Source organism: Sus scrofa, chromosome 13, assembly GCF_054392235.1.
Source record: "Sus scrofa isolate SSC_HxYL_T2T_F1_AM1 chromosome 13, Sscrofa_HxYL_maternal_Yorkshire_Landrace_v2.0, whole genome shotgun sequence".
NCBI lineage: Eukaryota > Metazoa > Chordata > Mammalia > Artiodactyla > Suidae > Sus > Sus scrofa.
In genome coordinates, this window is record NC_139395.1 from 111,953,517 (window position 1) to 111,970,222 (window position 16,706).

A 16,706-nucleotide genomic window follows, 5' to 3' on the forward strand; every position below is an offset into this window, starting at 1 on the left:
ACTGCTCCTTTATTTTTTCTCCTCATGATTTTTAAATTTAGTATAAATAGATAGGAGAAAATTTGTTCAAAAACAAAGTTCTTTTACAGAGATAAACTCTGGATTCTTTCTTGAAGCAAAGAAATGCATCACAAATGTAAAAGTACCAGTGGAGCTGTTTGGTCCCATGTGCATTTACTTGTGGGGATGGGCTGGAAGTGGGGGCCAGGGGCTTTAGCTTACATGGGGCGGGGGTGGTATTTCTTTTCCATTTGTCACTTTTTAACTCCAGAGATACTTTATAGAATTCTTTGTCAGAGTTCTATAATCCCCTAAATATTAACTTGGCTTTAACTCAACACACCACATTACAAGAGGCTATGATGATTTCCAGTCTGAACAGAATCTGGTGTCTGTTGCCAAGGTAAAGTTTTTAAAAGCACCTCTAGGGATGCCAGGGAGGGGCAGGGGAAGGCCTAACTACCTCGCTCTTGTGTGAGCGGGACTCCCCTTAAGAACAAACTGGTCCTTGGGTAGCTCATTGCTCTCACCAAGCTGGGAAATGAGACTATAAATCTCTTCCTGGCTCAGAAAAAACAAATCAAAGAAAAATATTGTTAACTTTTGATGAGCTTGGCTTATGGAACCATCCATGTCCAGGATATGTACTCCTGCAGAGTGGAGCTTGTTAGAGAAGTAGGAGAACATAATGGTTCAAATCCACATAGGAGTCTTAAATTCTTAGGATTCTGTTCCCTACTCTTCAGCAATTTCTTGGGTCATCAGTCATCATAAGAATGACAGAGATGATCCCCAACTCTACAGTGCTGTCATCTGGTTTGGGACTGAAATGAGTAACGCCTTTGGAAGAGCTATACACAAATACTCAGGGAAAGGGCAATGCTGAGTCCAAATTCTTGGTACTCTCTTCTGCTTTGACCGCCTCAGTGGGCAACAGCAGAGACCAGCAGGTGCCCAGTTACATGGGCATCAGGATGTAGAATTTTGCTGAGATGAAATGACTCCTTTGTTTATTTCACTCACAATAAGAGTCTTTTTAGGGGCTTAAAAAGGAAAGCATGGTAGGGAAATAGACTGAATTTGGCCTTCAGGGAAAAAAACCTAGGTTCATGAATGACTCCAATCTCCCGTTTACTAGTGATGGGCAAATTCTCGTTTCTGTCATCTAAGAATGGGATCAATGATACTGCATCACCAGATTGCTAAAAGCATTATAGAAGACAATGGATGTGATAGTGTAGCCCATACAGAATGGGCACAAAAACATCAAACAGTAAAGCCCGAGGTGGCTGCTGCCCAGTGTGAAATCTGACACTGAAAGAAGGCAACTTGTACAGGTGATACCAAACCTGGAAGACAAGGTTTAGTCTCCTGTTCTAAGCCAGGAAGGACCACACAATGCCTCCTACCTCTGTAGCATCCTAAAGACTGTGGATTACAGGAGAGTGAACCTCCCTACTGTGTGCTCATATAAGGATTGTAACATGGAAATGGTCGATTTAAAAAAAAAATCTGTATATGGAAACTATGTCTGGTCACTTGTGATGGAGCATGATAATGTGAGAAAAAAGAATGTATACATGTATGTGTTACTGGGTCACCTTGCTGTATAGTAGAAAATTGACAGAACACTGTAAACCAGCTATAATGGAAAAAAAAAACGCATTATAAGAAACAAACGAAAAAACTCTGTACTTCGAGTATGAATTATGAGCAACTGCAGACATGGAGAGAGAATTCTCTACAAATAGAACCAAAGTTTAAAAGCTCTGATATGAGGAAGTAAACTTTCTAATACAGATGCTCAATCATTTGTTCATTTTCATCCAACCAATATGAGAGGGAGAGAATGGGTCATGGAAAATGATCAGCAAGAAAGCGTTAAAGCCTCTGCCCTTGCTGCTCCAAGTAAGGCTGCTGTCCCAGCAAAATCAGTATAACCTTGGAGGTTCTTGGAGATGCAGAATCTCTGCCTCCACCCTAGACCCGTTAAATCAGAGTGTGCACTTTAACCCAATCCCTAGGTGCCCTGGTGGTACATTCACATTCAAATTTGAGAAGCAAGAACCCAGGCACTGAAAGAACAGAATCCAAAGCACACCAGGCGGAGACACTTTCTCTTGGTCAAGCAAGGCTTCTGAGTGTTATGCTAATTCTGTAGTGAGGTGAGACTTAAGCAATAAGCCAGGTATTATTTAGAGTTGGAATATGGTAAAGTGCATGCAGTTTCCTCACATTCCATAGCTTTGTTGCCCCCTCTCAGGCCTTCTGGGGTCTTTATCAAATCTTAGGTAAAGGCACCTTTTGCCTCTGACAGATACTGGTTCAGAATGACCCCAAATCATTAGTCAAGATTCCCAAGGCTAGAATGGGCAGACCAGGTGAGCAGCAGCCTTAGCAGAAGGCTGCCAGATCCTAGTAAATTGTCATCTGGATGTGGTACAAGTTACAAAAGCACTTTGTCAACTGTAAGAGAGTGTAAAGATGCAAAATAGTAATGTCATGAGAACACTTTGGATCAGGAATGGGAATTGTAGAGACAACACACTCCTTTTCTAGGCTAACTTCATTGTCTGGGAACATAAGCAGGTAGCAGAGGCCAGTGATAAGGACTGAGGGGAGAGTATCCACCATGAAAATGCAACAACTGGGCCTGGAGAAGGAAAATGTTAAGACATCCCCACCATCACCACGGCACTGGAAAAGCAGGGACATGGTTAAGTTATCCTTTTTGATACGCTCCTCATCTAGTCTGCCCATTCTACCAATTGTGCTCAAATGGCATGTAAACAGCAAATTCAGAGTTCAGTTATGATGGATACCAAAAAGGAACAGGAAGCTTTGGGGGAACCAAAATAGCAAAATAGCTAGGTCATCAGAGTCAAGTAAAACTGCTTTACACTCAGTTGTTGCCCTTCTCTTGAGGGGCTGACGAAGGTCAAGTCCTTCTTACCTCTTCTCCTACAGCACAGGTTTTCCTTTCCTCCAGTTTTTTCTGTTCCCTGTCTTGTTTGAAAGGGGGAGCCAAGCCATAGGAGCTTGATGAAAAGCCATTTTCTTTTTTGTGTATCTTGTGTTTTGAACACTGCTATGTTATAGAAAAGGGGCCTAGTCCCCCTGGCGAAAATGTAATTGCATTGCTCACACTCCTGGCAGAGTTGGCCCCCATCTCCATCCCCTTGGTCCAGAGCCAGCCCTTCTGGGGCCTCACACTCCCTGGGCCTGCTTCATCGGCTCCAAAGCTGATAATGATGTCTCCTACCTACCTCTCTTGCTGATAAACGAATTCCTGAAATAACTTTACAGACCTTCACATCACTATAAACGCTGCTCTAAGGAAGGACAAATGGTGGAGTAAATGAATAGCAGATGGAGCATAAATGGTACCACATGTGAGACTTAACTTCTTCAGTAAGAAGAGGGGCAAAAAACTGAAGCCCTTCCTTCCCTACACTTAGAGGAGTAACAAGAACCACAGTTACTGCCACAAATGGTTGTTCTGATTTTCTTTTTACACAAGTGACCACCATAGATCTCCTGAAGTTGAAGAGATACACATATTCTTTATGAAAACTCTGGTTACCTTGGTGGGGTGAAAGTGCATTCAGCTTTTCCTAAGCAGGGGGCAATGCTGACCAGAACATCAGCTGCTTTTAATTATGGTCCTGAACTTCCTTATGTACATTTTCTGAGCCAACAGTTGTTCTCAAAGAATCAAGTTCTCTTTGTATAAACATGTCTTGCCTAAAAAATGTGGGAGTTCTTATGAGTACTTGTAAGACTCTATTTTCCTTCTGTGGGGCATAGGTTCTGGATATGAGCTCTCTCAAGTTTGAGAGGAACACAGAAAGATACCCAGCACTTCAGGGCAGGACTGGGGCTGTGGAGAGGCAATATGAGTTGTAGTAGGTTAAACAAGAGAAGGTCACCGTGGGTTTGGGTGGGCATGAGAAGACTTCCTGGGGAAGGGGAACCAAACCAGAGTTCTGGAGAAGGGCAGCCTGCAGTGGAAGAGAGGCACAAAGAAGGCATTCTAGAAGGTAAATATTAAAGATGAGTGGGATATAACTTTGGGGAAGAATAGGCAAATCGCCCTTGATATTCCTTTAAAATTCCTTTGAATTATTAATGAAGTACTGTGAACAGTATAAATCTTGTCCACACTAAAGTTTGAGATCCACTGGACTAAACTAAAGGAAGAAATGAAAAAATTTATGAGCTGATGATTTCTGGGCATTTACACTATTGCCCCTCTAAGAATTAACATGAAACCCAGAGGTGAGTAGGAATTAGAGAACTTTACTTTGCTCTTGCCCATCCACAAGGTTTTCTCCATTACGCTTTAATATGAAGCCTCTTTAATCTTCATATATAATAAAAGACTTCATTATTGTGAGGATGTAACAATATAACATAGTGAAAGCTCCTAGCACTGAACATGGCATGTGGTAGGAGTTGGTAAAAAGTTTCATCAGACTTGGAGACACAGCCTTCTCTGAGAAGTTGGAGAGAAGAATCTGGCTCCCTGTTCTCTGCAGTTTTGGTTGTGGACTCAGTAAAAAGTCATCAAGAGCCATAATTCTGGAGCTCTTGGGCCATGCCTGCAGGGTCTGTGTATCACTCCAGGGTCGGGTTCTGATGTGACTCCCAGATGTCAAGATGGTAACTCTGGAATGACAAGTTGCAAAGGGTCTCATAGTTGGAGAAGGGTCTTTGTGGCCATACTGCTTTGCTATATATTCTGGACACACACTGACTCAAATGCCCCATTCTCCCCTGTTATCCATTCCTTTGATGTGCAATGCAGCATGAAATTTAGGATAAACCAAAACTCTGGGGTGACTCCAAGGAAGGTAGATGTTCTAGAGTCATTCTCGTGTGAACATAATCTCCTTTTTCTATTTCCCCTTCATTCTCCCCCACATACTGTTGTTTTATCTTCTTCCCTCCACTGTGCCATCCCTTTCCATTTATGGGTTTCTCTCACTTTCATAGCATTCTTATGAAAACTTTCCTAAACTGAAATGGTATGTTAAAGAAGCTATTACCTTTCTTGTAAAGATAAAATCCTCTTTGGGTTTCTCTCTGTTACTTTTGAAAGCAGATACAGCCGGCCTTCCATATGCCTCTTTCCATATCCTCAGAGTCTACCAACTGCAGAGTGAATTTCAAATTTCAATCTGCTACTGGTTGAAATCAAGGATGTAGACTAGCCTATAGGGAGGCCAACTGCAGTCACCATTTTATATGAGGAGCTTGAGAAGGCTTTTGGAATCCATGGGGATCCTGGAATTGAGAGGACTTACTAATATAGGTCTTTTATAAAAGCTACAGTGAACTTTCGAAAAGCGGGGGATACTTGTATACCAAAATCAGATTTATACCTACACAATTGGTTTTGACTATATTTTACCTTTCATCATCTCCCCCTCACCTCCTAATTCTTAAAAATGAAGAATAAACAGTCTCACCATTACTACCACCATCACCACCAAAACAACAAAAGAACATACCACCCATTTAACCAAGCCAGAGGTTTGGGAAAGCTTTGCTTTTTTTTTTTTTTAAGTGATCAGCCACTCCTGAGACATGTGGAAGTACCAAAGTCAGAACCAGAGTCACTGCAGAGACAATGCCATTTAATTATATTGTAGGCACCTGGGGAGGTTTTAAGAAAACTTAAAACACACACTTTGTGCTAAAATTCTCTTAGAAGTAACTTCTCCCCTCATGAATTTGATGGCTTTGAAAACTGGATCTGAGTGAACTGTGACCCCCAGGACTGGGACTTAGGGATCTGTCAGGTGTCCCTTCTCCTCTCCCTCTGCTTTCCTCTTGTGCCTTCTTCCTAGCTATCCTTTCTCCCTACTTTTTCTCATTTCTTCTATTTTCCTCACCACCCCTGCTTTCTTTCCACAATTTCCATCCTTCAATGCTTCCATCCCTAATTGGGGCCTGAGCTCAACCTCCTACTGAGACCACCTGTGACAAACTGTCCCCAGTTCTGATAGTGGATTAGAGCAGCCTCCCTGGCACCGCATGCTTTTGACAAAGGCATCTTCTAGTCCAATCACCACCGACTGCTCAGTCAGCTCACCGTTGTCAGGAGCTACCCTCTCCTTCACCAGCTTCCCCTGGGTCCTGGCAAGCATATGGTTCAATAGTTAGTGGCTACCCAGCAGGCTACTTAGGGCTTTTCCAGTTTTGAAAGGTATAGACCTTTTCTCTTATCTTGACACCCTCTCTTCTTAAACCCACAATTGCTGTTATCTTTCTTTTACTTCTGCAGAATTAATTTCAATATCTAAATGTTTTGCTTGGCTGTTCCTGTTAGTTAGCTTCTGTTGGTTTATTATTTAGATATAAGCATTCTTCCTAAGACATAGGAACAAGAAAAGCACAAGCGTGCTTACCTGGTGCATCAAATAAAACTCACTCAATTAATTCATTTGGTGTGAAGGAGGTTCCTGTCTCCTTCAGTTTTTCATTCTCTCTGAGATGCTAATTGTTTTTCTTTTCATAGTCTTGTAATTTTGGCCTGAAGTCTAAAATATGGCCTGCTGGGCTATGTGTCAAATTTGTAAATTAGATGACATCTGTTTTGAATTTTATCATCTTTAACTTGCTTTCAAGCTCTCTTCCCTTATTCATTTCCCTTTCAATTGTAAGGATCAGGCTTGCTGGATGCTTTAGACAAAAGTGTGGACCTTTCTGCTTTGTGGGGCACAGATTAAAATTACTGAAGCTAAATGGTTACAATGAAGGCTATTCAGAGAAAAGATGTTGGGAGAGAAGCCTTAGCAACCATCCCGGAGAGGATGAGCAGTTAATACAAAAGGTTGGCTGTCCACACCAGCCTTTTGAGGTTCCCACAGAATAATTACAATCGATTAGAAGGAGACTGACAGGGAGAGTTTAAATGTGTGAAGGAAGTATTTTGCACTGAAAGAGGTTGAGGTGATGGCAATGGTGGTGGTGGTGGTACGTGAAGGTGACTTTTATTTCTTTAATTATTTTCCTCCGAAAAACAATAAAGGGAGGAGAAATGCATTTTCCTAATGCAGTCTAACATTTTGACAGTGAGACTTCATTTTTTTTTTCTCCTATGTGTCTCCTAAATTCTTCTTTTCATGTGGAAATTGTTTACTGCTAAATGGATTGGGCATACTTATTAAGGATAATTTTTCCTATCAGAATGCCTATTGGAACACCCTTGTATAACTTGCTTTTCCTTCATGTAAACCTTTTTTCACACATATAATCGCACAGAGAGTCAACTGGCCTCTTTCAACTTTGCCTGTGTAGAGGCAAGAGAGAACAGACAGATTTCTGGCTCAAATATATGCCTGAGCTTTCACATCTGATGCACACGCTGGTCATCTCTGAGAAGAAATGAGCAGGCTGGCTGTGCACAGAATATAAAGTGGCTCCCCCGAAACCCAGTTGTAGAAACCCTAAATCAAATTTCTGAAACCACACCATGAAAATTGGCCAGCAGTGACACTGTACTTGCACAAAGATGAAAAATCCTGTCATGATGCTGGCTCTGGATTTCATGGATGCTGCCATGTATAGGCTGTTGCTAGGCAGGTCATGGGTCTGTGAAAATGCGGTTTTTGAATGGAGTATGTATACAGCAATGGTTCTCAGCTGGGGGGTGATTTTTGACTCTAAAGGGACATTTAGCAATGTCTGGAGACATTTTTACTTGTCACAACTGAGGGGGAGGGTTGCTACTAACATCTGGTGTGTAGAGGCCAGTGAGGCTGATAAATATTCTAGAATGTAGAGACCTTCCCATAAACAAGAATCATCTAGCCTAAATGTCAATAGTACCAAGTTAGAATCCTTCATATACAGGCATCTATACTACACATCCAACTAGGCAACAACAGATTTGTTATATGTTCAACAAAATTATGATGTTGAGAGAAAGGGGAACTTGTCATCTGTCTTCCTCAGATGAATAGCTATTGCTGACTTTGATGATCATATTGGCCAGAAAATATTCTCTGTGGAGTGGGCCAAGAGGCCCTCCTGAATGGGCTCCCCGCCTGCTAGTCTTTTCTTGGTTATCAGTATCTTCTTTCACATGTATGCAGTCACTCAAGCATGATATCTCTGGGTTTTTACTCACTCTCCTCCCCTTCAACTCACCCTACCTCTCACCACTAATCAATTCTTCATAATTCCAAGCTCTCTGACTATAGTGATCTCTCCTGACTTCTTAGGTTCCCCAGCTCTGACTTAGCCCAGGCCTCCCTCACCATGGAGGCAGCCTATTGTTATGGCTCCAAGATCAGCATACTGGCCACTCTCTTGCCAGCCTGCAGCTCCAGCCAAACCCAGTCAGAGTTCCACCACATCAGACAGTTCCTAATCCACCTAGTCCTTTAATGAAGAAATATTTATTGAGGGCCTGCTATCTGTTCATTATTCTGTAGGGAGCTGTGTTCATTGCCTGGATTAAAATCTTTCCAAACCTTCACAATGTTTACCGGAAAAACTCCTCTCTTCTCTGAGAATCTTCCTCTGACCTTTCAGTTTACTCTCCCAGCCTCCACTAATGAACCTTCTCCATCCATGCTGAACCAATTGCTCCTCTTTAGTCTGAGTTACCCACTCTTAAGCTCTAATCTTTGCACATGAGGAGTATCCTTTCTTTCTCTATCTCTCTCTTTTTCTGCTTTTTAGAGCCGCATCTGCTGCATATGGTAGTTCCCAGGCTAGGGGTTGCCAGCCTATATACCACAGCCACAGCATCACTAGATCCCAGCTGCGTCTGTGACCTATACCATAGCTCATGGCAACACAGATCTTTAATCCACTAAGCAAGGCCAGGGATTGAACCTGTATCCTCATGGATACTAGTTGGGTTCATTATCACTGAGCCACAATGGGAACTCTGAGGAGTGTCCTTTGTATCTGCTGTATCTTTTCAATCCCTATCTGGGGAGCTTTCATTCATCCTGTGCAACTTAATCTAGTACCTATACAGATACCTGGCACATGGATGCTACTCAGTGAATATAGAATGAATTTAAATTTCACCTTCTTTGGAAGACATTCTTCAGTTCCCTGGCTGTACATCTCCAATGAAACCCCCTTCACCTGCTATGACTCTGAACCCCTTGACAAATGGTGTTCCATGTCTTATTTTTGTTTTTCGTCTCTTAGGACCTCTATACTCTGTGCTATGCTGGACATAAAGCAGACCCTTGTGACTAGGTGCTCACTAGTTTGCCAAGATGGCTTCTTGTGTTTTTGGAATCCTATTTAGACTGCAAATGATATGCATTACTATGTCCAAAACTCATAAAATCTGATGCTATTCTCAAATGGGCCCTACCTGTTCTCCAGAACTGAATACCTTTCAATGCATAGGATCTGGAATTTGAGTCCGTCTTTAATCATCCAGTTTTTGCGTAACCTTGGGAAGAGATTTACCAGTCTCTGAGCCTTTGTTTCTTCTTCTGTAAAATAGGAATAGTGATAACTGCCCTTCTTATCTCATAGGATAATTAGGAAAGTTAAATGAGATGATGAATTTGAAAGTACTCTGTAACTTCTAAAGGTCATAAAACTTTTGAAGTGACTTCCTATTCAAAATGTAGCAAAATCATTTCTCAAAAAAAGACATACAGATGGGCAGTAGGCACATAAAAAATGCTCAACATCACTAATTGTTAGAGAATTGCAAATCAAAACTACAATGAGGTGCCATGTCATACCTGTCAGAATGGCCATAATCAGTAAGACTACAAATAACAAATGCTGGAGAAAGTTTGAGCAAAGGGAATGCTCCTACACTGTAGATGGGAATGTAAATTGATACAACCACTATGGAAAGCAGTATGGAGGTTCCTCAGAAAAGTAAACATAGAACTACCATATGATCTAGCAATCCCACTCCTGGGCGTATATCCAGGCAAAACTTTCATTCAAAAAGATACATGTACCCCTGTCTTGACTGCAGCACTGTTCACAATAGCTGAGACATGGAAACAACCTAAATACCCATTGACAGATGAATGAATCAAGTAGATGTGGTACATATACACAATGGAATACTACTCAGCCATAAAAAAGAACAAAATAATGTCATCTGCAGCAACATAGATAAAATCATAAATTATCATACTAGTGAAGTAAGTCATAAAGACAAATACTATATGATATAACTTATATGTAGAATCTAAGATATGGCACAAATGAACCTATCTATAAACAGAAACAAACTCACAGATATATAGAACAGACTTATGGTGCCAAGGGGGAGGAGAAGGGAGTGTGATGGACTGGGAGTTAGGGGTTAGTAGATGCAAACTATTATATTTAGAATGGATAAGCAATGAGGTCCTACTGTAAAGCACAAGAAACTATAGCTAACCTCTTGGGATAGACCATAATGGAAGTTAACATAAGAAAAGGAAGTGTGTGTATCTTTTTCCATATATATATATATATATGTATGTATAAAGGAAGGTGTGTGTGTGTGTGTGTGTGTGTGTGTGTGTGTTGTATATGCCACTTTGTGTACAGAAGAATTGGCACAACACTGTAAATCAATTATAATTTTAAAAAATCACAGACTTCTCCACAGAAATGATGTAGTCCAAGACAATGGAATAACATTATTAAAGTTCTTTAAACTCTGTCAATTCAGAGTTAATATCCAGCAAAAATATCTTTCAAAAGTAATGTCAAAATAAAGACTTTGAGGACAAACATAAGCTGAGAAAATCTGTTGCCATCAGTCTTTCACTAAAAGAAATGTTACAGGAAGTTCTTCAGGTGGAAGGAAAATGATACCAAATGGTGACCCTGATCTGCATAAGGCAATAAGCAGTGCCAGGAATGGTAAATATGCTGGGAAACATAAAAGATATTTAATAAATCATTTTTAGTTTCGCTAAAAGATAACTATTTAAAACAAAAATAATAAAAAATATGCTGGGATTTAATACATACATAGAATAAAAATAAATGACAAAAGTGGCACAAAGAATGGGAAGGAATAGATATATACTGCTCTGAGGTTCTTATGTTGTAAGTGAAGTGGTATATTACCTGAAGATAACTGTAATAAATTAAATATGTACCTGCATACTCTAGAGCAACAATTTAATAAAAAGCAAGAAAAAAATGTTTAAGAGTACTTGGATATTACAGAAGAATGGAAGCAAAAAAGAAAAGAAACAAAGATATGAAGAGAAAATAAGTTGTGAGATAGATTTTTAACCAACTACATTGATAACTGCATTAAATGCGAATAGCAATCACTACAATTAAAAGGTAAATATTGCTAGTATGGCCAAAAAAAGCAAGAGCGATATGCTATGTAAAAGAAATACATTTTAAATATAAAGATACAGGTTAAAAGTAAAGGGATAGAAAAAAAAAAACACTCCATAAAAAATTGATCATGAAAAAGCTGAAGTGTTACAATAGTATGAGAAGAAAACTTACCCTCAGAGATAGAGTTCATAATGTTAAAGGGGTTGATTCACCAAGAGGGCATAAGAATCCTAACTATGGTTACCCCAAAACAGGCACACAAAACACATGAAACAAACTGATATAACTGAGAGATAGGAACAAAAAAAGTACACAATCAGTTTGATATTTCAACACTCCTTTCTCAGTAATGGATGAAAGAAAGAAGCAGAAAATCAGAAATGCCGTGGAAGACATGAACACCATCAATCAAGTTGGTCTGACATTTAAAGAACACCCCATTCAACTTAACATAGCTCAAATGTCCATCAGTTGGTGAATGTGTAAACAAATTATGGTATATCCATACAATAGAATACCACTCAGCAATAAAGAGGAGAAAAAAGTGGAAACAAGAATGATCTCAAAAATCAGGCAAATTTAACTTATGATAACTAAAAGCAAAGCAGATATTTGCCTGAGTTTAGGAGAAGTGACTGAAGGGAAGTCCCTTCACAGTGAAGGGATGTGCCTTCACATCCACAAAAAACTTTGGGGGATGGTGTAAATGTTCTATGACTTTACTGTGCTGGTAGCTGCATGAATGTATACTCTTGCTGTAATTTAAATTGTGCCTTTAAAAGTCTACCTGAATAAAATAAATGTAGCAAAATAAAATAGGATGACGTGTTATATATACACAATGGAATACTACTCAGCCATAAAAAAGAATTAAATAATGCCATTTTCAGTAACATATGATGCAACTAGAGACTCTCATTCTGAGTGAAGTAAGTCAGAAAGAGAAAGGCAAATACTATATGATATTACTTATATCTGGAATCTAATATACGGCACAAATGAACCTTTCCACAGAAAAGAAAATCTTGGACTTGGAGAATAGACTTGTGGTTGCCAAGGGGGAAGGGGAGGGAGTGGGATGGATGGGGTGCTTGAGGTTAATAGATGCAGACTATTGCCTTTGGAATGGATTAGCAATGAGATCCTGCTGTGTAGCACTGGGATCTATGTCTGGTCACTTATGATGGAGCATAATAATGTGAGAAAAAAGAACGAATACATGTATGTGTAACTGGGTCACTATGCTGTACAGTAGGAAATTGACAGAATACTGTAAATCAGCTATAATGGGAAAAATCATTATATAAAAAATAATAATAAAATAGAATCCCTCCCTCAATCTTGAATAGTCTTCTTTATTTTTTTCCACAAACTTCTTGAAAGGACCAGATTTTTTTTTAAACTGTATCCACTCTCTCCTTTCAATCACAGGCATCCTGTTTCATGACCAGCCATACCACTGGCAGCTCAACTCACCACAATCATCAATAGTTTTCTAGGGGTCAATATCTGTGGACATTTTTCTGTTCTTTCATTTGACCTGACTCCAGTCTGCCTCTGAGATGTTCTCTGCACTGGGGCCAGAGTGAGCTTCTTGAAACATGGATTCTAATCATATCCTAATATGTAAAAACCTCACCCTGACTCCTTACAGCCTATAGGACAAAATTAAAACTCCTTAATTAACTATATCATGTCCTAAACATCTGGTTCCTACCTACCATTTCATCGGTATTATCTCATATTGTTCTCCTTGTAACACACATGCTAGCCAGACAAAATGATTTCTGTTTCCAGAAAGAGCTGTGTTCTTTCACATGCTACCCTAAAGCCAGCGTAGTGTAATCTAGTCATCTTTCAAGACTTGGTTCAAAATATCACCTCTTCTGGGAAGCCTTCCCTCATCTCAGCTTTCCAGTCCTCTCCATTCCACACAGAAGTAGGTACCCCCAATCTGTGTTCCTCAAATTCCTTGAATCATCATAATTAGCACAACCTTCCCACGATTCTCTAATTACCCACTTAATATTTACCTCTTCACTAGACAATGAACTCTTTGGGTAAAGGAACATGTTTTATGCCTCTACATGTCTAGCTTTTGGCAGAGTTCCTGGTAGGGAGAATTGTTAAACACTTATTGAATAAATAAATAATTCTATAAACATTATTGTTTGTACTACATTCTTATTCCTTTACTATATTTTTCTGCACTTTTAAGAATTCTTTTAGTTACCTTCTGGTTTTCACAGATTTAGAAAAAATTCTGGCAAGTGCCATAGGTACTCAAGAGTTACTCAATGTTGAGATAGTGAGTTTGGCTTTCTTTGGGAACTTTTATGCCTACAAAAGAAAGCACAGCCTTCTGTGCCTTGCCTCTGTGGGTTCACAATAAATCCCCGAGGTACCCAGGAATTCCTGCTCACCTGTCACTTCTGGCCATGGCGGTTTCCAGTTGTCGGGTAAGGAGCTTGGCAATGGCAGTGAAGCTGTTGCTCATGCGGAAGATATCTCTGCTCTGAGGGCCCAGAATGGAGGAGAAGGTATCTGTGATGCTTTTAATCTCTAGCAGGAGAATATGGTGAAACGAGTGTTCCATGTTGGCCAGCTGACTCACCAGGAACGGCAGGCAGCTCCTGGCTCTCTCCTGCCAAGAACAATGTAGAACAGGTACAGCTGTTGGTGGGGATGGAAACTGGGGCAGCTGCTATGGAAAAGAGTATGGCGGTTCTATGAAAATAGAACTAACCTATGGGCCACCAATCGCACTTCTGGGAACCTATCCAAAGAAAACAAAATCATTATCTCAAAGAACTATCTGCACTGCTACATTCATAGCAGCATTATGCCCAACAGCCAAGACATGAAAGTAACCTTAGTGTCCACTGACAGATGCATGAATAAAGAAAATAGATACAGAATGAAAAATTATCCAGCCACAAAAAAGAAGGACCCCCACATTTGTGCCAACATAAATGAATCTGGAGGCATTACGCTAAGTGAAATGAGCCAGACGGAGAAAGACAAATACTTCATGGCATCTGTTATATATGGAATCTAAAAACAATAAAATTAAAAAGTCAACCCACCAGAAGCAGAAACTAGAAAAGTGGTTGCCAAGGGATGGGGAGATAGGAAAAGTTGTTAAATGGTACAAACTTTAAGGTCTGAGGATATAACGTATAACATGGTAACCATAGCTGATAACACTATTGTATAATGGAAATTTGCTAAAATGTGCGGGATAACAGATGTGTTAATTAACTTGATGGGGGAATGCTGTAACGACATGAAGTATATCAAATCATCACATTGTATACTTTATTATTATTATTTTATTTATTTATTTATTTTGTCTTTTTGCCATTTCTAGGGCCGCTTCTGCAGCATATGGAGGTTCCCAGGCTAGGGGTCTAATCAGAGCTGTAGCTGCCGGCCTATGCCAGAGCCACAGCAACGCGGGATCCGAGCAGTGTCTGCAACCTACACCACAGCTCACGGTAATGCTGGATCCTTAACCCACTGAGCGAGGCCAGGGGTCGAACCTGTAACCTCATGGTTCCTAGTTGGATTTGTTAACCACTGAGCCATGACGTGAACTCCTGTATACTTTAAATATCCTATAATTTTCTTTTTCAATTATAGCTCAGGAAAGTTGGGGTGGGAAAGAACAATAAAGAACTAAGGTCTATAGTTAAAAGAAAGTCAGAGTCCTATGACTTGCTGATGACAATTCTATGGGGAGTTTACTTAGTGAACTAGCTGAAGCTAAACAATATGTTTCATTCATAATGCCTCTGAATTGGCTTCTTTGAGATTTTAATTTTTTTCCTGATTTCCAAGACAATTTTTTAAGAAAATAAAATATTTTTCCTGTTACTCCTTTCTTAAAAATATGTAAAGAGTCTCATGAGCCTATCTTGCCAGGTCCAAATCTCTCAACCACCATTAACAATCTGACCCCACATACCTATCCTTTCCAACTCTGGTTCCTCTTTGGGCCAAGCCTCCATGCCTGTGACTCACTAACTCCACATGCACAGGGGAGGCTTGGTCAGTGGCCCCCTCGATCCATCCATCTGTCAGCTGATGCCATGTATCACACTGGTTTACCCTCTCTCCACAGGACATCCCATCTTACTCATTTGTTCACTTTAAGCATTTGTCAGCATGTTACAGATTTTATGTGCCTGGCTGAATGGGTAGATTCTATTACCTAGCTTTAATTAAGTCGACTCTCATAGTTGACTTAAATAGGTTCCTTCAAAGAAACTGAAGATGAAAGACAGTATGGATAACATACATATGAGTAAATAACAAGAAAATGGCTTAGCTGGCATGGCTCCTATACCTACCAGAACTCCTCATCAGCCATATTATGAGGTGACATGATTCAACCCCAACATGACCTGAAGTTAGCACCCAAATTCAAAATTATATAGAGGGTTATTTGAAATGTAGACTGTTGTCCAATATAAACAATGACATACATTAATAAGTAAATAAAAACAATTTAAAATATGCTTATTTCATCTTTTACTGCTCTTTTAAAATCTTATTTTTAGGTACTGAAAAACTTTCATAATGGTAGAATGGTAGTGTAATAGATACATACGTATAATTACAAATAAATACATATCACAGGCTGATGCTCAAAATCCTTTTAAGTAATAAGTGTACAGGTCTAAAATACACTTCAAGCTAGGAATTTCTTTTTCCCCTTTGAAGGCATTTGGAGCCTTCATTTCTTTCAAGATGTAACTCCTGTCCTGTCTCCTCCATGAAGCCATCCCCAGTGACCTCTTTTGTCTGAATTTTCACTGCATTATAAGCTCTTTTAAAAAATCTTTAGTACTTTATTGCATTTTATCATTTGTTTATTCATGTGTATTTTATGAAATCACCAAGTCAGTATCGCATGCCTAAACTATGCCTGTGCCAAATACCAGGCATCACAAATGTGAACAAGAAGTGAGCTCTGCCTTTTAAGGAACCCGCAATTCTCCTTTTACATTTGTAATTCCCTAATGGTCGCATGTACCACTCAAGTCTCTTGAAGGGGCTATTTCTCATACATCAATCATCAGCCTGGTACAGAACTGAGACTGTAGCATATATATCCAATGTGTATGTCTCCATTCACTGATTTAAGCAAACCTTATATACCAAAATATGATTTTATAAATAAAGTATGTAGTTGCAAAGGGATTCTGTGTTTTAAGAGAAGAATTTACTGCAAAACAGATTTCAATAGTGAACTTCCCTAGTCTTTAATACTTCACTGGGTTTTCAAAGATTCCATATTCATTTGCACTGGAACACATCTCTTGGGGAAGGGGGTACATCTGCCAATCAATCCCTTAATAACCATTTGTTAAGAACCCCTAGTGCACAGTGCACTGTCTATGTAT

The 16,706-nt window shown here is 39.7% G+C and overlaps 1 protein-coding gene across 26 annotated transcripts in view; it reads right to left on the reverse strand.

The window, feature by feature from the left end:
* The window catches only part of VEPH1 (ventricular zone expressed PH domain containing 1), a 364,411-nt gene that overhangs the window by 203,763 nt on the left and 143,942 nt on the right, over positions 1-16,706 (reverse strand). For all 26 annotated transcript variants that reach the window (XR_014822587.1, XR_014822588.1, XM_084987457.1 and 23 more), the window contains one exon: positions 13,722-13,942. Coding sequence is in view for 24 of the 26 variants with exons in the window: in XM_084987457.1 (XP_084843583.1) it covers positions 13,722-13,942 (221 nt within the window). In the remaining 2 variants the exon portion in view is untranslated. The remainder of the gene's footprint in view (positions 1-13,721; positions 13,943-16,706) is intronic.